The sequence below is a fragment of the Gymnoscopelus microlampas genome (genome assembly GCF_963454915.1).
Source record: "Gymnoscopelus microlampas genome assembly, chromosome: 7".
Taxonomy (NCBI): domain Eukaryota; kingdom Metazoa; phylum Chordata; class Actinopteri; order Myctophiformes; family Myctophidae; genus Gymnoscopelus; species Gymnoscopelus microlampas.
The window spans coordinates 54,430,211-54,451,740 of NC_139944.1; the positions used below are offsets into that span (position 1 = coordinate 54,430,211).

At 41.9% G+C, this 21,530-nt stretch overlaps 1 protein-coding gene across 2 annotated transcripts; it reads right to left on the bottom strand.

Annotated features, from left to right (window-relative positions):
- Positions 1–59: 59 nt before the first annotated feature.
- Positions 60–6,535, bottom strand: LOC311049141 (single-strand selective monofunctional uracil DNA glycosylase-like). 2 transcript variants are annotated; one of them, XM_084062617.1, is made up of 5 exons: positions 6,345–6,535; positions 5,192–5,329; positions 4,717–5,053; positions 3,588–3,743; positions 60–510 (listed from the first exon to the last, which is right to left on the bottom strand). In XM_084062617.1, the coding sequence occupies exons 1-5, from the start codon at positions 6,449–6,451 to the stop codon at positions 133–135; spliced, it is 1,116 nt and encodes a 371-aa protein (XP_083918743.1). In that variant the 5' UTR covers positions 6,452–6,535; the 3' UTR covers positions 60–132. The 2 variants fall into 2 exon arrangements, with proteins under 2 accessions (XP_083918743.1, XP_083918742.1); XM_084062616.1 differs by having other exon boundaries at positions 4,717–5,329.
- Positions 6,536–21,530: the final 14,995 nt, after the last annotated feature.

Consider the following 21,530-nt stretch of genomic DNA (forward strand, 5'->3'; position numbering starts at 1 on the left):
CTTAAGTAACAAATGTGACCGCTTTTCCCACCACTGCACAGCGGGGGTGCAGTGTGATGTGTGAGCTTGTAAATCTGCTATTTTAACCCAGCGTGGCGGGGGCATAAAATCAGGGCCTCGATCAGGGGGTCGTCACGTTCCGCTCAGCAGGGACAAGACGCCCAGTTCCGTCAGCTTGGCCCTGGCCACCGCCTCCCAGCCCTTGTTGGCGAGCGGGTTCCTGGGGGACGGGTGCATGAGGCCCTCCACGCGCACGTGGCCGACGCCCGCCGCGGCGAGGGCGCGCCGCGCCCGCTGCTCGGCCACCCGGCCCACCCCGATGACCATGGACACGCCCAGGGCCTCCACGGCCCGGCACAGAGCCGCGTCGCAGAGGGCCAGCAGAGCCTCGCGCTCCCCTCTGCACAGCTCCGGCGGCGTCAGGTTCTTCCCGCTGGCGCTCATGAAGATGAGCGGACACAGGTTGTGCACGAAGCAGTGGCGGAAGAACAGCTGGGGGTCCTCACACACCTGTAGGGATGTGAATGAATGAATGAATGTATTTGGCGATAAAAGGAAAGAGCACATCAGCACTTCCACAAGATACAGCAGACAAAATGTCACCGAGGATAAAAACACTATGGCCCTCATTTATCAACGCGGTGCAGCCCAAATAATGGCCGCACGGCGAGATCACCGCACCTTTCGCCATTTATCAATACATCCTGACGTGGGCTTCATCCTACCGTAGGCTGAAATCTCACGTCTGGTCGAGACCAGTTGTTGACGTTGGCTGCGCCCGTTTATTCCATTCTAGACCTGCGGAGCAGCATTGTCTGACTGTCTGACAGGCAACCAGACTCATAATCCACTCATAAATCTGTATATCTACACTAATAAATAAGCCCTGTGAAAATATAACATTTTATAAAGTAATTTAAACAAACTGCTTTAACAGTCATTCAGATAAGATTGTAGATCTGTCTGTATTGAAAATAGCAGATGTACAAGCTCACAAGCCAGCGTTGCATCGCGACGCGTTGTGAGCTTGTAGATCTGCTATTTTCAAAAATATACGAGCGCTTTTGCGCCGGGAGTCCCGCGGTCGGTCGGGACTCCCGGGCACCTTTTCATGGACAGTGAGGTCTACAAACTTACAGTAGCTTGTCCTATGTTATGGAGTTATGCCATAGAGAGTTATGTAGGCTACACAACCTGGCTGGGTTGTGTAGGACGCTCCAATATTAACGTGGCGGCACGGAATCACTGCATTCCGCCCGAGTCTCATGTACCGCTACGCTACGGACACGGACATGAAAGACAAAGTTGGGCGGGCGCGCGCGCGTGTGTGTGTGTGTGTGTGTGTGTGTGTGTGAGAGAGAGAGCGAGAGAGCGAGAGAGAGCGAGAGAGAGAGGCGTGTGCGGCGAGGCCAGCGGGGGAAACTGTTTCTTATTGGCTTTTCATGTCTTTGGTCGTATTCTGGTTCGTCTTCATGTCGTAAAATCGGGGCGTTTTGAGAATATTTAAGGGCGTGTTATTTAAATGACGCTCGGTTTCAGCCGTGACATTTATCAACGCTGGGACCAAGTGTACGCTCGGATCAGCTGTGTAGGATGCGTTGATAAATGTGACTTCGACGTTGGTGTACGGCCGAATATATGGAAAAATATGCGCCGGTTTATACGCTGCGTTGATAAATGAGGGCCAATAAACCTCTGAGGCTTATTTCCATTATGGTTCTCTAAGACAGTGGTTCTCAACCTGTGGGTCCCACTCCCCACATGATTTTATTTTTATTTTTTTTGGGGGGGGGGGGGGGGTCAGCTGACAGTGACAATTTAAGGACTTTTAAGGCATTTTTTAATCCCTAAAAAAAATAAAGGAAAAGAAAAAGACCATTACTGCATCAAAGGTAATCAACAAATTACCTATAAAAACTGGTCAAACATTGGCCAAATTGTCAAACAATATAAGAAAGAGAATAGCTCACAACACCTTTTTGCAATTGTGAAAATAGTCAAACTAAATGTAATGCCTCAACTCCTACTTTCAGGGTGGGGCGTCCCCATGCAGTTCAAATGGGGACTGCCCATAAGTCCGACATCGCATTACTCCGACTACGTGGCTTCCGCGTGCGGTTAGGGTTAGGTATAGGATTAGTAACCGTCGGAACAATGCGCCGTCGGAACAATGACACGGCACCGTTCAAATTATTTTGGGGGGTCCCCAGTTCAAATATGATTAATTTGGGGGGTCCCCAGTTCAAATATGATTATTTTGGGGGGTCGCGGCCTGAAAAGGTTGAGAACCACTGCTCTAAGAAAAACACAGAACAGTCACAAAATAACAGAGACAAGAACATATCACTAACTATGACACATGTAGTAAAATCAGGCAGCACCTTTACAGTTTCGTGGCAAACAGTCTTTTAAATCACTAATTTAGTTTCTTGTGTGTACAGGGATGAAGTCGGTTTTGCTATCTCTGGTGGAATATTGGTGGCTCTCTCACAAGTTTAAAATATTTTTTCAAATACTTTGGCACTGTATTTTTAACTATTTCAAAAGTGAGAAGCAGCTTGATGTATAAAGTGTGCATTTCAACTGACAGCCAATTATCAAAGCAAAATAAAATCTCATGACTGATGATTCAGGAATCATGGTCCTAAACCGTATGTCCCTGCTGTTCTACTTTACAGCCACCCATGGTTGAAGAAATCACAGATTGAGGCTTTAACCTTTGCTCTTATTGAAATATCTGAGACCATTCATGTTTTAGGGTCTATGGTCAGATGGTTAGGATAGAGTGATAGAAGGAGCAGAGGAGACCGGCTGGGTATCTTTAGCCGGAGAGATCACGTTTGGAGCCAGAGAGGAACAGAATGTGGCCATCGGTCGATGCGACCCTTCCTAGCTCACAACCTGTGTACTAAGATACACTGGCAGGCAAAAAAGGACATGCTATGGCAAAATATCATGTGAATGTGTTGTAATAATTGTGTATGGCTAAGAATAAGCTCATCTTGATTGGTCAAGCATAATATGGTCTGAGTTTAAGGAAAGTGACTTGGGAGTATAAAAGCCCATGGACTGATCATATGTCCATGGATGCATCTGTGTGAAATAAACGGCAACTAACTCAGTACAGCTGAGTTTCTACTAAACATCTTTTTTATTTTCTTTAATAAATCAGGGCTATTGAACACCCTTTACGTCTGTGTGTGGGTTTTACAAATATTGAACCAATGAAAAGTATTAAAAAGCGCTTCTAACTAAACCTCCTAACTCCATTGGATCCTCAAAATGTCAGTCAAACCTTCTAATTCCAACTTATGTTTTTTTTCTGTCTGACTTGGTCATTCTAATCAATGATGGACAAAACAACTGTCTCCACATTAATAGTCAAAAACCTCCTAACTATTTAATAATAACTTTAAAAACGTTTGGAAAAGTGTGGAAATAGCAAGTCACATTTAGCTATTTTCCAACAGATTAATGGACAGCATACAGAAATGATACTGACTTTTATGCAAAATAATTGTGATTATCAAAAATAATCGCGATCAGGCAATTATATTTAATAATTTGTGCCACAGGACAGTACACACCTTCTTGAAGAAGCCCCAGAAGCGTGCTCCGCTCACTTCGCTCTGCGTACAGGCCAGCCCCGTGATTCGTCGCTTGGGATGTTCATCAGGGGGGTGGCTCACTTCTCCCGTGATCTTCATCCAATCACGAACCGACTTCACTTCACCAAACGGGACCTGAGGGTGGAAAGGCAGTATTTTAGAGCCACTAAACAGATGGCAGATTTGTTTGGGTCTGACGCCGATCCCAATTTCCCCGGTCCTACCTAGTCTTTGTGAGCTTGTAGATCTGCTATTTAGGTTAAAAATCGAACACTTTAAGCCGGAGATGGCAAGTCTTGTTAGCTACTCCCCAACACTGCTTATGGCAGTGGTTCTCAAAGTGGAGTACGGGGACCCCCAAGGATCCTTGAGGGGGTTCCAGGGTGTCCCCAGCAAAATGAGGAGCAGTTTAGCCATTTTATACGTCAGTATAGCCTCTATTATATATACTGAATTATATAGCTGTTATTTTTTAAACAATTTGAAAGTCTTGAAGAATTGTCAAAGATTTGGATTCTTTAAAAAAAAACACAAATATTCAATTGGGGGGTCCCTGGCAGATGGGGGTTTGTGGCCAAATACAATTTGGGGGTTCTTGACATGAAAAAGTTTGAGAACCCCCGGCTTAAAGTTATGGATTAATCCCAAACAATTTAGATCAGGGGTCTCCAACAGCAAGTTGCTTGTGGCTACTTATGGGTAAGAGATTACTCCAACAGCTTGAAGGGGTAACCGGAAGACTCGCCCCAAAACACTCCCGCCCCCATTTCTTCCCGCGGACCAGCGGTTCTTGTATTCTTGTATTTGTTTGACTGAGGATAAGGTTAGAAATAAGTTTAGGGTTATAGGCATAGTTTTACTGAGGTTAAGTTTAGGAATAAGGTTAGGTTTTGGCACCGTTTTACTGAGGTTAGGGTTAGGAATACCAGGTGAATACCACCGGATATGCCCCGGGGCGACTGTGTTTTGGGGCGAGCGTTTTGGTATTCCTTGAAGCTACTGTCAGCTGTATGAACTATGAAATGAATGAAGCATTCATTGTCTTCTCTGTGTTTTGACCGCTTGTACGATGGATGGCGGATCATCATCCTTCATCCATCATTCTCACCCCTGTCTGGGCCATGCCGAACGGTCCAGGATTCATGCCCAGGAACAGAACACTCTGCCCGCCGTGGCAGTAGGTCTCCACGTAGCAGCGGTGCGGCTCCCAGGCGTACTCCAGAGGGTTGTAGATGTGTCGGACCGGCTCGCTGAACACCAGGCCCCTCAGGAGGGCGTTGAGCTCCAGCTCAACATGGAGGAACCTGCAGGCTGCAGATGAATGGCCCTGCTGCCCCTTCTCCTGTTTAAACTCTTCAACATGGAGGACCCTGGAAGCTGCAGAAGAATGGTCCTCCTGCTGATTCTCCTGTTTAAACTCTGGTTCTGTTTTAACATGGAGGAACCTGCAGGCTGCAGAAGAATGGTCCTGCTGCTCCTTCTCCTGTTTAAACTCTTCAGCATGGAGGAACCTGGAAGCTGCAGAAGAATGGTCCTGATGCTTCTCCTGTTTAAACTCTGCTTGTGTGTCAAGATGGAGGAACATGCAGGCTGCAGAAGAATGGTCCTCCTGCTTCTCCTGTTTAAACTCTTCAACATGGAAGAACCTACAGGCTGCAGAAGAATGGTCCTCCTGTTTCTCCTGTTTAATCTCTGCGCCCGTTTCAACATGATGGAGGAACCTGGAGGAGAGAAATAAGCAACCAGGTCTATGAAAAGAAACAAGCCCAAAAGAAGAGACTATATAGGCTACGACTATTTGAAAATAGCAGCTTGTAGCTCGCGATGCGACGCGTTGTGAGCTTGTAGATCTGCTATTTTCCACGCAAACATATCTCTTTGATTTTTTTAAAAATACTGGTAGTTGCGGGTTGCGTTTCATGTAAATGACAAGAAACTTTACAAAACACAAGCCCAAAGTCGCAGAGAAACCCCCCTCCCCTCATTGTTATCTGTACATGTATTGTTACCAGTGTTGATGATTTGAGTTATTGTATGTATTTTAATGTCTTGATGAATTGAATACACAGGACCACAGTGGAAACAAGCCCTCAGGGCTTTTCGTGTTATCCTTTTAACAATCATTGTATAACTGTACCTCTTGCAAACTAAAGTATTGAATCAAATCAGTCTCTTCTAATAAGCAGACATGGCAACAACAAAGCTCCAATCGGAACCTCTCCCTCCGCTGTGTAGCTCAGAGATGATGAGGTCCCACAGCGTCGGGTGGAGGCAGGTGACGACACCGGCGAACATTGACCACTATGTATGATTCTGACCTTTTTCTGCACATCGTATCCATAAAGTAAAGGTCAGCCGTCCTGCTCTCAGATGTTTTACATTTTAGCGGCCGAGATTTGTTCTCTACCGACGGGTTGAAACAAGCGTTTAAATGGCTTTTTAGTCAGCCTGTGGCCACTGGCCAGTCAACCCCGTCCGCATCATGCGCAGTACTGCTCCCGTAAGATTGCATTGGAAAAACATGGGACGGTCTGACTAGAAAAACTATTTAAAAGCTCGTTTCAACCAGTCGGTAAATAAATCTTGACCGCTAACATTTAAAACATCTGAGACAATAGGGGCTGACCTTTACTTTTTGGAAACGATGTGAGGAAAAGTGTTAAAATCATGCATTTCGGAGCCATTAGAGCGGAGACAGAGGTTCCAAATGTCGCGAGACATGAGAACAACACTGACCTGGAGGCTGCGGCACAATGGCTCCGTTTCTCCTCCCGTTTAAACTCTGCTTCTGCTTCATGACCAGACATGATGTTTAGGTTGTGTGTCTGCGTTATAGAGTCCATTAAACAGCATAAAACATTATGCTTTACCAATGAAGTGAATTAGACATTCATGAATGTATAACGTAATGTGTTCTCTCTGCTAGCAGCTAGCAGGCTAACAGCTATGTGTTGTTTACATCTCCTGTAAATTCTTCTCCTGAGACATGGGCAGCATAGAGGCATCTCATGGCAGCCGCTGCCCTCTACAGGACTAGCTGTAGAATACAACTCTCGTAGACGTATTTATGATTCTGACGTTTTCAATTACGAGAGTTGTAGGGTTCACCCCCCATGGACACAGGGACTTTCAGCACTATACCCCGTAGACACTCCAAACATGTACAAATTGAAAATAAAGGTGCTTACCCCCACGCAACACATATTAACTCTCGCTACGGGGTAGTAGTTTAATGTAATAATCTATATCTTTCAATAAAGAAGTGTTTTAATACCGTCTGTGGCTGAACAACATTTTTTCACCCTCGTTTACTTCATGTTTACATTTAGTGTAATTCCGGGTTTCACCGGATGCGCCCCGTCACTACCGCCGATTGGGAACTTCCGACAGAATCGGCCACAGACGGCATTAAAACACTTCTTTATTGAAAGATATGGATTATTACATTAAACTACTACCGCGTAGAGACAGTTAACATTTTGGGCTTGGGGTAAGCACCTTTATTTTCAATGTGTACATGTTTGGAGTGTCTACTGGGTATAGTGCTGAAAGTCCCTGTATCCATGGGGGGTGAACCCTACAACTCTCGTAGATTGAAAACGTCAGAACCATAAATACGTCTACGAGAGTTGTACAGCTACTACAGGACATGAACTAGTGCAGCACCCCTGTTATGAATGCATTCTGATTAAATACAATATATATTATTTTTTAAACCACAATGAATTACAAACATCATGAATTAAATGTCCTTGTTGGCAGCCATTTGCGTCATCCTTTTAAGTGTCCATGAATCGTCCATATTTCAGTTGCCTAAACACCAGTGGCGTAAAGTAACTAAGTACATTTACTCAAGCGCTGTACAATAAGTAAAATGTTTAGGTATTTTTTACTTTACTTGAGTATTTCCAATTTGCAATATGTTTTACTTCTACTCCACTACATATCAAAGGTAAATATTGTACTTTTACTCCATTACAATTATTTGAAAACTTTAGTTACTAGTTACTTTGCAGACATAAATTATTATATTATAAAGCATACATTAATCACTTCAGCCCTATTTTATACATAAGCTATTTAAAAATAGACGATCTACAAGTTCACAACTTGTAGCTCGCTATTTTCAAAATGTTTTAGTACTTTTACTTTTGGTACTTTACGTATATTTTGATGCCAATACTTTTGTACTTTTACTCAAGTAACATTTTGAACACAGGCCTTTTACTTGTAACAGAGTATTTCTACATTGTGGTATTGCTACTTTTACTTAAGTAAAATATCTAGTAGGAACTGCAATGAAGAAAACTTGTACAGACAAGCAAATAAGAGACATACGGCCTTCTGCACAGAATATCTAGGAGTAGTTAGTACTTTTTATCCTTTTATATATGTTGTAGATTATTCTTGACATAGAAAGAGCTCCTTTCAGCTCTGAAACTCTGTTTGTTCTGAATCTGATTACCTGCACTTTAGCTCACAGACTCACATGAACCCATGTTACATATCTGCCCAGGTAATACAATGACATGACCTGAACAGTAGATGGCACTGCAGTAATGTAAAAAATAATCAATACTGTTGATCACACAAAAAAGATAAATAATAAAATAAAATAACTCACAACCCATCTCTGGGACAGCTACACAAATGTAATGACCAGACAACCTCCATCTCCAATCTGCATGAAAAAAGAGGATATAACATTGAGGAATTTAACCATGTTGTAGGCTGGTTAGAAACTAGCAGATATGTTTAGGCTATTTCTTCATTATTGTGGGCAGTGTGGGCTACGGCCAGATCAGCCCACACCTATGCTTTCTACTACATAACCCTATCGGTTGAGAGGTGTATTGCACTCCAATACATTATATCATATTCATGAGAAAATGGCCACCAATTGGGTTAAAATGCTTTTTATTGAACAATACGGAACATACAGGTACTTTTGAGGGCCCGTACATAATTATAACATCCGTGGCCATGGGGTAAGCACTTTATATTTGAAATCTGAACGTTTATGTAGATGTAAATGGAGAAAGTGCAAACACCAGGTTGAAGTTCAGCCATGACGCTTGTGACGGACGAGCTAACTAGCCTTGCCCTTGGCTCAAGACTATCACAGATGTATTTTAGTCTGACTTTTACTTTCGTATGCAAATGTCAAAATGGATTAAACTATGATAGTCTTGATCCAAGGCTAGCTATTAACATCACAAACAACATGCCAAATGAAACAAATTCAAACTATTACTGGATACTAACCAGAATGTAATATAATGTAATATACTAACCAGAATGTAATCCTACCAGCAAACTATGTCGGGACTCTGACTCAATCAATTAACAATCACTAAACAATAAACATAGGCTACATACTTGATTTAACAACTAGGCTACATTACAGTGTAAGCGAACAACATAAAGTATTAAAATCTATACTTACATGATTCTCATTAACACAGAATAAAGAAAAACATCACATGGATGCAACTGGGACGTATCAGTGTTGTAGCCTGGGCTCAACGGGTGTTTCGGGTCTCGCAACAACACACACTCCGACTTACGTCCCAGTAGCTACCCACAGTCAGTCCTCTTAGGGAAAGACAGGGTCACTCAATCCACTTCTCCGGAACTACTCTGCCGGGGCTGGGGAGAGGCTCTGGCACGTGGAGGGACTATAGGCTCTGCGGGCCTCCTTCGTCTCACCAGGTCCAGGACCCGAGCGTTGCACCAGATGTACAAAGTCATAGCAGGGCGGGAAATTGATACCATAGTGCACTTGGTGATACAAGCGCGAAATTTGGCACAGATGTCTTTCATATGACCCTAATTGATAATCAACCTCTGGCCACGCAAAAATCCTAAGATTTCAAGATGGCCACCACCAGTTTTCAAAATGGCTGCAACTGGGCCAACATTTTGGACTATATCACTTTGCTGGGGCTGTAAATCTTTGATTTCCCCCTTATTTTAATGTAGGAGAATATGTTCTGACAGTATTTCTACCAAATAAGATAAAAATAATAATATTAGGTCCAATATGGCGGCATATTTTCCAATATGGCTGCCGATAAATTGCATAAATGTACATTCACATGAGCTTGTAGCACATGTATTTGTATTAATTACCATACACAGAATCAATTTATAGCACATTTTAAAGTGATTTGGTAGCTTTTTAATGACCTAGGGCAACAGAATTTTCAATATGTTCACCAATAAATACAAAAACTTAGATACATATAGGGATATTTTCTCAAACAGGTGCTGACCTTTTTCTCTTTCCGTGGAAGGACAAAACTGTATGGCATCTGCTGAACACATGAAAGAAGCAAAGACCTGATGACTTTGATCCAATAGCTGATGCATTTTCATGAAGGGGGATCCATCTGAGGTTCTTCGACAGCTTTTTCAAGCCAAGTCTTTGTGTCTGGGTAGCTCAGTCGGTAGAGCTTTCACCTTCGGATCACATGGTCATGGGTTCGGTCAGGATCAGTGTATGAGTACGTAGGTACGGTGAGTGTGGCGCTCCACCTCAGCAATACCAGGGGGTCTATAAGACGTCAGTATCTGAGCTGCGAATCATGATGTGTCAGATGCTATCCTCTGCAGCTCTGCCTCAGATACTGACATTGTTGACCTAACAGTTTCACTTGTTCAAAGACTTGGCTTGAATTAGCTGTGGATTGCCTTTGGAAGGAGGGAAGGATCTCAGATGGATCCCTGTTCATGAAATTGCATCAGCTATTGAATCAAAGTCATCAGGTCTTTGCTTCTTTCATGCATTCAGGGGATGACACAGTTTCGTCCTTCCATGGAAAGGGAAAAAGGTCAGCATGGCAGACAACTTCTCCAAATTAGGTTCAACACCTGTTGCAATAAATGATAAACATATGCAAGTCATTGAGGAGTTCATAGTACTCATGTACGATAGAACTTCATAGAAGTAGTTCCTACAAGGAAGTGAATGCAAGTGAAGTGCATTCCAAGCAGGACATATATGGGGCCAGTCACTATTGTGCAGTCCTGTTTGCCAAATTATGCCAGAAGCTGACACGATGTGGATGTAAAAAAGCATGTTCTGGACACTGCAAATGCTTTAAGTTTGGACTTATCTGCACACCCCTCTGTGGTTGCAGTTGCTAGTACACTGGCCTGTCACTTGCCCAGCCACCATTGTAAATGAGAATGTGTTTATAATGACTTATATCAAAACAAAAAGTAAGCGCTAAGCTTTACCAAGCTAATAAATCACTTTCAAATGTTCCATAAATGGATTCTGTGTATGGTAATTAATACAAATACATGTACTACAAGCTCATGTGGATAAACCATAAGCAGATGCACATTTCTGCAATTTATCGGCAGCCATATTGGAAAACATGCCGCCATATTGGAACCTAATGTTATTTTTTATCGTACTGGGTAGAAATACCTCCAGAACATATTCTCATATATTAAAATAAGCCCCAGCAAAGTGATATAGTCCAAAACATTTGCCCAGTTGCAGCCATTTTGAAAACTGGTGGTGGCCATCTTGAAATCTTAGGATTTTTGCGTGGCCAGAGGTTGATTATCAATTAGGGTCATGTGAAGGACATCTGTGCCAAATTTCGCGCTTGTATCACCAAGTGCACTATCGTGTATTGAAAACGGCAATTTCCCGCCCTGCTATCACCCTAAAACCAACTTTGATGAGGCAGTATTGCATTTCCTGAAAAGTTTATGTCCAGGAAAAAAAAAATGTAATTGTGATATTCCACCCACAAAAATACTGTTTTCTATCGATTATTCACCCCATGGAGACTTGAATTCATAAATATGTTTTTGTTTTTGTCGCATTCCTAAGATAATAATTCCGATAGGAGACACAAAGGAGACTCTTTGTGTCTCCTACAGGAACCGCTGCCGGTCATCAAATTATTGGCTTAGAAATGTGACAAAAGCAAAAGGGGTGAACTATCCCTTTAAACAAAGTAAAATGTATAATCCCCCCCCAAACGAACGCACACTTCACCCGTAGTCTATAAAGAATCTTATCTTAGTCTTAGTCCCGAACGTGTGTATGCACAGCAGGGAAAACACAAGGAAATATACCAGTCTGCTGGGGTTACCAGGGGTAGATGAGATGGACACACGGTAGGAGGGTGTAGCAGACCCAGCATGGCCATTAAAATGTGGGCTATGGTCAAGGCTTACTTATACCCCTGCCCGACCACTTCAGTCTGCCGCCTCGGGGCAACTGGTTGCCTCGTCGCTCAGTGGTCCTTCTGGCCGATCTACACGGTCACATCTTTTTTCTGTTCTGGCCCCACAGTGGTGGAATGAACTCCCCACTGATGTCAGGACAGCAGAGTCACTGCCCATCTTTCACCGCAGGCTGAAAACCCACCTCTTCAGGAAACACTACCCTGACCTACTTGTTGTCAATTATTTGTACGAGCTCTTGTTTTATTGGATCTTGTTTATTTGATACACGTATTTGTTTTAACTCTTGCGTGTTTGATCTTCCTATTTTGTCTCATCTGTTTAAGTAGCTAGCTTATATATTGCACTTTTACCTCAGCGCTGGGTATACTCTCTTAGTTGCTTGTTTTGGAAGAGAATGCACTAAAGACTTCTGGTGATTAGTAGTTTTCCTGCCTACCTATTTGAATGCTACTGTAAGTCGCCTTGGATAAAAGCGTCTGCCAAATGACTGTACTGTAATGTAATGTAATGTAATGTAATGTAATGTAATGTAAAGGGTGAAGACTGACTGATGAGTTTGATTATTTATTTTGTTACTCAAGATAGAAACTAGAAAAAAGACAAAATACATAATCGCTCACTGGCAAACATTCATGTCAAACCCCACGTCTTAACATGAATAAGTTGCATGTTTTCCCATACATAGGCCTTCATTACCAATACAATTAGACATTCATGCATAAAGCACCATATCAAAATGCAATATGGGAAAAAAAACAACATCATAACATTAACCCTCAAGACAATAAAAAATACATCATCACTGACAACAATAAGATCAATATCCCTCAACAATAAGACCAAAAGCAATGTAAGCAAAATCATTAAACAGAAATATACCTTGTCCCCCATGTTTGTGGACACTCATGTCCTCTCAAGACAGTTCCAAATGTGTTCATCTGTAGTTGTACGCAGTGGTGTAAAGTAACTAAGTACATTACATTACTACTGTACTTAAGTCAAATGTTTAGTTTTTTTTTTTTACTTAATTGCAGTATTTACAGTTTTCAGTACTTTTACTTCTGCTCCATTACATCTCAGAGGCAAATATTGTACTTTTACTCCACTACAATTATTTGAAAACTTTAATTACTAGTTACTTTGGAGATTTTGATTATTATTACAAGACATATATTAACCACTTCAGCCCTATTTAAACTTTGGCCATTTGAAAATATTTTGATAAATTGTATGCAAAATGATGCCTTGTGAAATGGGACATTGTGCATAATGAGTAGCCTTTAAGCAACTTTTACTTTTGGTACTTGAAGTAACTTTTGATACGAATACCTTTGTACTTTTACTCAACAACATTTTGATTACCAAACTTTGACTTGTAACCGAGTATTTCTACATTGCAGTATCGATACTTTTTAAGTAAAAAAATATATAACTTTTCCACCACTGGTTGTACGTTTAATGGATGTCCGTCCTTCCCTTAACCATCAATTCCTTCTGTCCGTGACAACAAACTATTGACCTATTAGTCGCAATGGTTCCTTCAAGCCTGGTTTCCCCCTGAGGCGGTCAGGTAGCCTTGGATCAAGACTATCATAGATGTATTTTATCAAGTCTGACTTTTACTTTCGTACCTACATAGTCTTGACCTGCAACCCCCAGCGAGTTCTGCTCTTTCACCAGTAAAGGCCTTACTTCTACGAACAAACACATGCACAAAAAAAAATATATAAGGTGCTTACCAGGTTGCCCCAAATGTTAACTTGCGGTTCGGAGTCAAGTTACATGTTTTATTATAAATCTAACAGTACTGGGTTTTGTGATGTTCTGTATTGTCTGATTCAACTTTGTTTGTGTTCGTTTATGTACTGAAAGAGTGACTTTGAGAGCCGTTTCACCGTACAATGTAAGATAATGAGGAGCATATTTTGAATGATCCAGTTGTAATCAATGGAGCAATTATTTTAGATTTCTTGTCCACCTTTGGAATTACATCATGGCAAGGTAACTACACAACCCAAACCTCTTTTTTTTTTTTTATATATATCTTTTATTGGTGAAACAGGTGGTACAGGGAAAGAAGAGATGGGTAACGGTATTAACATATCACCGTGTTTCTTTTTTGCTTTTATGGGACAAGACAGGACATTGACAAGACTGGGAATTGACAAGGGGCAACAAGGGACTAAACAAAACAGAAACAAAAAAACAAAAGTAAACAAAACAAAACAAAACAGGACAGAGTTTTATACAGACCGAACATAAGTAAATATGCATGTGCACATACATAAGCACGTATGCATACATATACCTACATACTCACATATGGTTATAACCAGGATACTATAAGGCGGGGTTACTGTAATGTCCGAGGTGCTCACCTCAGGGAAGGAGTATTTCTTTTCTATAGAATCAGTCTGGGTCGAGGGACGTGAGGGTGTTAAAGAATGAAATAAGTGGTTGCCATCTATCATAAAAAGTAGCAGTTGAGCCTCGTAGAGCGTATTTGACCTTTTCTGATGATAGAAATGACATTAGGTCCTTGAGCCAGGAAGTGGTAGATGGTGGGTTTGGGCCTTTCCAATGCAGGAGGATACGCCTACGGGCCCAAAGATGGCTATCAGGGGGCATGGATCTAGGTTAATATTTAGCACATTGCCTAGCGTGTCGAAACAGTTGGACCAGAAATCGGCCAGCCTGGGACAGGAAAAGAATATGTGGGTATGGTTGGCAGGTGACAGGCCGCACCTGTCGCAGGCATCGCTCGTTCCTGGGAAAATGTTACTGAGTTTGGCTTTTGTGAAATGTACCCTATGCAAGGTTTTGAACTGTATTAGGCTTAAGCGAGCACATGATGAAGTGTTATTGACACTGAAGACTGCCTCTTCCCACTGTGCATCTGCCAGGTCGGACTCAAGCTCCGTTTCCCATTTACCTCTGACCCCCGCGAGCGATGGCACTTTCAGAGAAGATATGATATTGTATAGTGACGAAATCCCGCCTTGTGAACAACCCAAACCTCTACCAAAGTAGTCTTGCCCTTTAAGGTTAGGCAGGGTTACAGACAGACGTTTGAAGACTGATTTCATGTTATCTTGCTTTATAGTTTTTATGAAGATGAAGGAAGATACCAGCTTTCTGATGCATATTTTAGTCGACTAGTATAAATCTACAGTTGATTTAGTCAACAAAAGATTATTTTGCCAGGCTTTGATGGCGTCACAATGCTGATGTACAACCTCACAGACGTCATGTCCCCTGTTTTCGTCATAGCTTAGTTCATCAGTAAAAAAAGGTAGTCGACGAACATTTTTCGTCATAATTTACAAACAGTCGGAAAAGTGATCATAAGGGATATACATTTTATGTGGCCAGTTGAAAAAAGAAAAGCGTGCATCTTTGGCGAGAGATGGTATATTCACATGCTGCTACAAGAAAAGGGTCCATCGCGGTTGAAAGGTTTTTCCTCTGGGTGATGCACACAGATTAGACATGTGTGTGGTTACAAACGATCGAACAAGTGATCATAATGAATATAAATGTTCTGTGACCAGTTGAAAGGTAAAAAGAAACGAAAATAGCTGGCAGTGGGCAAACACAGCCAGAAATAAGTCTGGCAGTGAATGAGTTAACAGCAGTGAGTTAACTTTGACCAAAACATTTAGCACACAAACTGCAACTAAAGTTTTTCATTACCATGTACGTGTCCTCATGTGCATCTTCAGGTAACATTTTAGATTTAAGGGTTTTTCACAATCTGGAGGATAAGGGCTTTTCCCCCGTATGAGTCCTCATGTGTTCTTTCAGAGTTCGAGCATGTTTAAAGCTTTTGTTACAAACTGAACAAACAAAGGGTTTGTCCCCTGTATGAGTACTCATGTGTGTTTTCAGATGATGAGCATGGCCAATTTTTTTGTTACAAACTGAACAAGCAAAGGGCTTTTTGCCTGTATGGATCCTCATGTGTATTTTCAGACAGTGAGTTGAACTAAAGCTTTTTCCACAAACTGAACAAACAAAGGGTTTGTCCCCTGTATGAGTCCTCATGTGTATTTTCAGACAATCAGATCGGTTAAAGTTTTTGCTCAAAGACTTGTTGCTCAAAGACAGTCTTTGTCTTTCCACACGTTGTGTCTTGTGTGATTTCAGTGTGTTTAAAGTGGACTGCTGTTTACTGGGCTTCCACTCATCACTGTCTTCAGTATCTGATTCAGAACAGTGTGAAGGCCAGTCATCACTGTCGTCAGTAATGTCAGATTCAGAACAGTGTGAAGAAAGGAGCTGGTCATCACTAGTTGGTTGTGATGTTCCACAGTCCTCTACATCAGCTTGTGTTTTCATGTGTTCAGTAGATGTGCTGGCTAGAGGTTCTGTCTCTCTGTTTTCATCATCTTCTTCACTTTTCACTACTAGTAATGTCAACGATGACCCTGCAGCCTCCTCTGGTCTTTGAATTAACTCCTCCTGCTGTTCCTCTTTAATCTGTGGAGGTTCTAGTTTCACCTGGACCAGACTGGGACTCCTCTCCTGCTGTTCCTCTTTAATCTGTGTAGGTTCTAGTTTCACCTGGACCAGACTGGGACTCCTCTCCTGCTGTTCAGGGTAAACCTCCTCTTTACACACAGGAAGGAGTGAGAGACCTAGAAAGAAGAGAGGTTATGTCAGCAGAGAACAACTCAATGTTTTATTTCGGATTGTATCAGATTTATTCTTCTACTGATTGCATTTTTTTGGAAATTATTATTGATTGTCTTTTTTATGTTTTGTCAAACGACACTGGAACACATGTGGACCATGTTCTTCCTATGGTGCTTCCCTGTATTCCATCGTGCTTACTATGGTGCTTCTCTGTCATCTATGGCAGGGGTTCTCAAACCTTTTTATACCACAACCCCATTTTAAGGGGGAATTTTCTTGCCGACCCAACACACTTTATTTATATTTTAATTTAAAAATGGAAATAAAGAATATCTTAAAATAAAAGCATACATTGCTGGCCTGGCTTTATATATGAATACTAGAGTTTCGGCCCCCCTCAACCCCAGCCGCGCACGGGGCCCAGCGTGGGTGTGTGTATATTGGGGTACCCAAATCGGCGGAGTGAAAGTGTCCAAAAGGAAAAAAAAAAAAAAAAAAATGTTAATAGTGATTGTTACTTTGGTGGTCCGCGGACCCCCTGGTGGTCCGCCGACCCCTGTGAGTGTTGGGACCCCCGGGGACCCCCCTGGAACATGGCGGACCCCTTCGGCAGGTTTTTTTTTTTTCATGCACGGTTTGCTTGTTTCTGTCGCTTGTTTTTTAAAACCTGGCAGCAAACTTGGCAACCCGACTGACATCACGGACCTATCCTTGGTATTTGTACTTCCGGGTTGCATAATGATGACATCACTGTCGAGTCCTGTGGTGTCATGAACCTAGGCAGGTTTGTTTACCACATTAGCGTGGGCAGCGTGCTGTGCTGTGGCTGTTTGTTTTTGTGTTTGGGATGAACATGGCACGTGAAGGACGGACATATTGTGATCGAGACATGAGTGAAGTGAAAGTAACGGCCTGGGTGGAACAAAGGAGGTACGTAAGAAGGGGGGGGGGGGGTTGAAGCAAAGGAGCTGTGTGTGTGCTGTTGTGGAGGACATGGGCAGAGTGCAATGGCGGCCGCTCGTGTTGTTTCGGCGAAACCCGTCGCCGTGCGGTGTCGGTGGTGTGCACGGTAAACGGTACGAAGCTGCCTCCCCTTCCGTTTTGTCCGACATTTGGTGAGTAGAATTAATTATGTTGCGCGGTGGAAAAGGTGTAGTGAGCAATGAGATGTCCCCTACGCGACGCGTAAATTCAGCACGGCCGCCGTGGCGAGTCAGGTGGCGACATGTGGTGTGGCGGTGCGTTGTTTATTCGATAACAGAGCTGTGGGGTGTCGCACCTAGGGTGCGGAAGTCGCTCGCCATTTATATAGTTAGATGTATTCGAACAACGTTTCCCAACCGCCGATCCGTGGCCCTTTAGTGTGCTGTCTGAGATGCCTTGTTCGGTTAGAAATTTTGAATGAAAAAAAACTACCCCCCCCCCCCAAAAAAAAATACATTTCAACTGCCCCTAGCGGCCTAACAGTAAGGCAGACGGAAATGGCCGTGGATGTATTGGATGCAGCTCAAAGTGAACTTATACTTAAAGGTAGGGTAAGTGATTTGCTTTGGTTAAAATAAGTGTTAAATAGCTCTATATTCTGATAGTACTCGTTGCTATAGAGTGTTTGTTCAGTAACAGGAGTCTCCTTGTCTCTCCACCTCTTTATTAACTCATTAACTCATCCACTGCCACTGACGTAATAAACGTAATTATTCCCGTTTACCAACCCTGCCACAGACGTAAAAAACGTAATTTTTATTTTTTATTTTTTTGCCCAAAGACCAAGGAGATATGATTTTTTCGAAGGAAAAGACTCCCATCCACTTCCTTGTTAACTTAAAGCTTAAAAAGTCTGTATCTCAGCTCCTGAGTACTTTTTTTTTCGACAAATCATATCTCCTTGGTCTTTGGGTCAATTTTTTTGTTTACTGAACAAACACTCTATAGCAATGATTACTATCAGAATATAGTGTTTTAACCTTTTAACAACATACTTTTTGTTTTAACCAAAAAATATCACTTACCCTACCTTTAAGTATTTAGTTTGTCGCCATCCGACCTTCCTAGCCCGTGTTATCAAAGAAAAACGGGTGACAATGGCCAAAACTCAATCGAAAATCGGCGATTGAAAACCGGCGAAAGTAGCCGTTTTCAAGATGTTTTGGCCATTATAGGCAGCTTTCCATATGCATGGCCTCAACCAGGCCCAACCCACACCGCCCACTTGTGCCACAATTTCCACTACAATGAAGTGGGTAGTGTGGTGTGTAAGTGGTACTAAACTAGTGCCTAAAAAGTACCCAGTCCTGGGTAGGTCTGAGCAAGGCTAAGCGGGGCTAAAGCTGTGACGTATAACGCTGCTGCTACTGATTGGTCGGAGAATCCATCCCTCACAGCTGTGTCTGTCCACACGGGTCTCTGTAAAATGTAAATACTACGGCAGCAGTGTTTCCATGTCCACTTACTATAAGCGACATTGGGCTTCTTTTTCTGCACATTTGCTTGTAAATATTGGTAGCTACGGGTTGTGTTTTTTTTTGGCTTGTTTCTAAAGTGTAGTTGATTATTTGGGCTTGTTTCTAAAGTGTAGTTGATTATTTGGGCTTGTTTCTAAAGTGTAGTTGATTATTTGGGCTTGTTTCTAAAGTGTAGTTGATTATTTGGGCATGTTTCTAAAGTGTAGTTGATTATTTGGGCTTGTTTCTAAAGTGTAGTTGATTATTTGGGCTTGTTTCTAAAGTGTAGTTGATTATTTGGGCATGTTTCTAAAGTGTAGTTGATTATTTGGGCTTGTTTCTAAAGTGTAGTTGATTATTTGGGCTTGTTTCTAAAGTGTAGTTGATTATTTGGGCATGTTTCTAAAGTGTAGTTGATTATTTGGGCTTGTTTCTAAAGTGTAGTTGATTATTTGGGCTTGTTTCTAAAGTGTAGTTGATTATTTGGGCATGTTTCTAAAGTGTAGTTGATTATTTGGGCTTGTTTCTAAAGTGTAGTTGATTATTTGGGCATGTTTCTAAAGTGTAGTTGATTATTTGGGCATGTTTCTAAAGTGTAGTTGATTATTTGGGCATGTTTCTAAAGTGTAGTTGATTATTTGGGCTTGTTTCCATATGTTGTTGAAATATCAGCTATTTCAGCGAAAAATGTCTGCGAGTTCAACTGACCGCAACCAGTGTGCTATTGGTGTAAAGAGGAGCGAGGGATAGGTCTTCTTCACTCAGTAGAACCCAATCACAAGCATACCCTGCTTTATTATCAATTTAAAAATGAATGGGACGATCATTTACAAAAACACATATCAGCACGGAGTAAAGCATCTCCATTCCAATGTGAAACTATGGATCTGGTCAGACATTAACATGTTGATCGTTAATGATCAACTTCAGACCGATCAAGTTCTGATCACTTGTATACGTTACACCATAGTGCTCAGTCTGTCATATACATGGACATTATCCTCAACTTGTGACAGCGAGGCAGAAATGTGTTTAATGTTTAGCAGGATAAAATGTTGACCCAGCTGTTATAAAATTTGAATAAATAAAATTCTTAATTTGACTTGTATTTATTTTGTTAAACAAGTCTGGATTCAACTTTACAAGAACTGAAAAAGTAAATGGCGTGTGTGTGTGTTACTCACAGCCTGTCTCAGAGTCAGTGCAGTAGATGGGAGTCATGCAGGCAGCAGTCCTCCAGGGGGCAGCAGAGCTCAGGTCCTGACTCAGGGCTGCTAGATGGACATCACTGGTAGACATCTGCTTTATACAGCACACACACACACACACACACACACACACACACACACACACACACACACACACACACACACACACACACACACACACACACACACACACACACACACAATGTATCCATGTCCACATAAAGGAGAGCATACAAGGACATTTTACCATTTATTGCAATGTTATTGCATTCAGTGTGGCGGTGTGACTCTGCTCCTGTGATTCTATAGATTACCTGTGCAGCATGACACAGAGTCTGAGATCACAAAGCCCCTGAAGCAGAGCCTAAAATACAGTTATTAAATGAACATAACATTGAACCTTTCAATGCACAGTTAAGATACCACAGATCACAGTACAATCCACAGAATCATACATTAATATGTAAACTAAATGCCACAGGGAGGAGGCCGGGGAGGTGGAGGGAGTCTGAACACTGACAGCTGCAGAACGAAGCTTTTTGGATGAATTGACTACAAAGGACCTCAATGGAAACAAGCCATAGTGCTTTGTTGGGTTTAATCCTCTTAGTAAGGTGGGACATTGATACCATAGTGCACTTGGTGATACAAGCGCGACATTTGGCACAGATGACCTTCATATGACCCTAATTGATAATTAACCTCTGGCCACGCAGAATTCCAAAGATTTCAAGATGGCCACCACCAGTTTTCAAAATGGCTGCAACTGGGCCAATGTTTTGGACTATATCACTTTGCTGGGACTTATTTTAATATATGAGAATATGTTCTGGAGGTATTCCTACCAAGTACGATAAAAAAATAACATTAGGATCCAATATGGCGGCATGCCTTCCAATATGGCTGCCGATAAATTGCAGAAATTTGCATATGCTTATGGTTTATCCACATGAGCTTGTAGTACATTTGTATTAATTACCATACACAGAATCCATTTATGGAACATTTGAAAGTGATTTATTAGCTTGGTAAAGCTTAGTGCTTACTTTTTGTTTTGTTATCAAGTCATTATAAACACATTCTCATTTACAATGGTGGCTGGGCAAGTGACAGGCCAGTGTACTAGCAACTGCAACCACAGAGGAGTGTGCAGACAAGTCCAAACTTAAAGCATTTGCAGTGTCCAGAACATGCTTTTTTACATCCACATCGTGTCAGCTTCTGGCATAATTTGGCAAACAGGACTGCACAAGAGTGACTGGCCCCATATATGTCCTGCTTGGAATGCACTTCACTTGCATTCACTTCCTTAAAGAAACTACTTCTATGAAGTTCTATCGTACATGAGTACTATGAACTCCTCAATGACTTGCATACGTTTATCATTTATTGCAACAGGTGTTGAACCTAATTTGGAGAAGTTG

Bases quoted from the DNA above. Each gene is read 5' to 3' on its own strand.
- LOC311049141 (XM_084062616.1), bottom strand. From the start codon at position 6,451: ATGGACTCTATAACGCAGACACACAACCTAAACATCATGTCTGGTCAT. The intron at 3,744-4,716 runs GTGAGAATGATG...TTCCACCCTCAG, and splicing joins TCGGCATGGCCCAGACAGGG to GTCCCGTTTGGTGAAGTGAA. The intron at 511-3,587 runs GTGTGTACTGTC...ACATCCCTACAG, and splicing joins TCTGGGGCTTCTTCAAGAAG to GTGTGTGAGGACCCCCAGCT.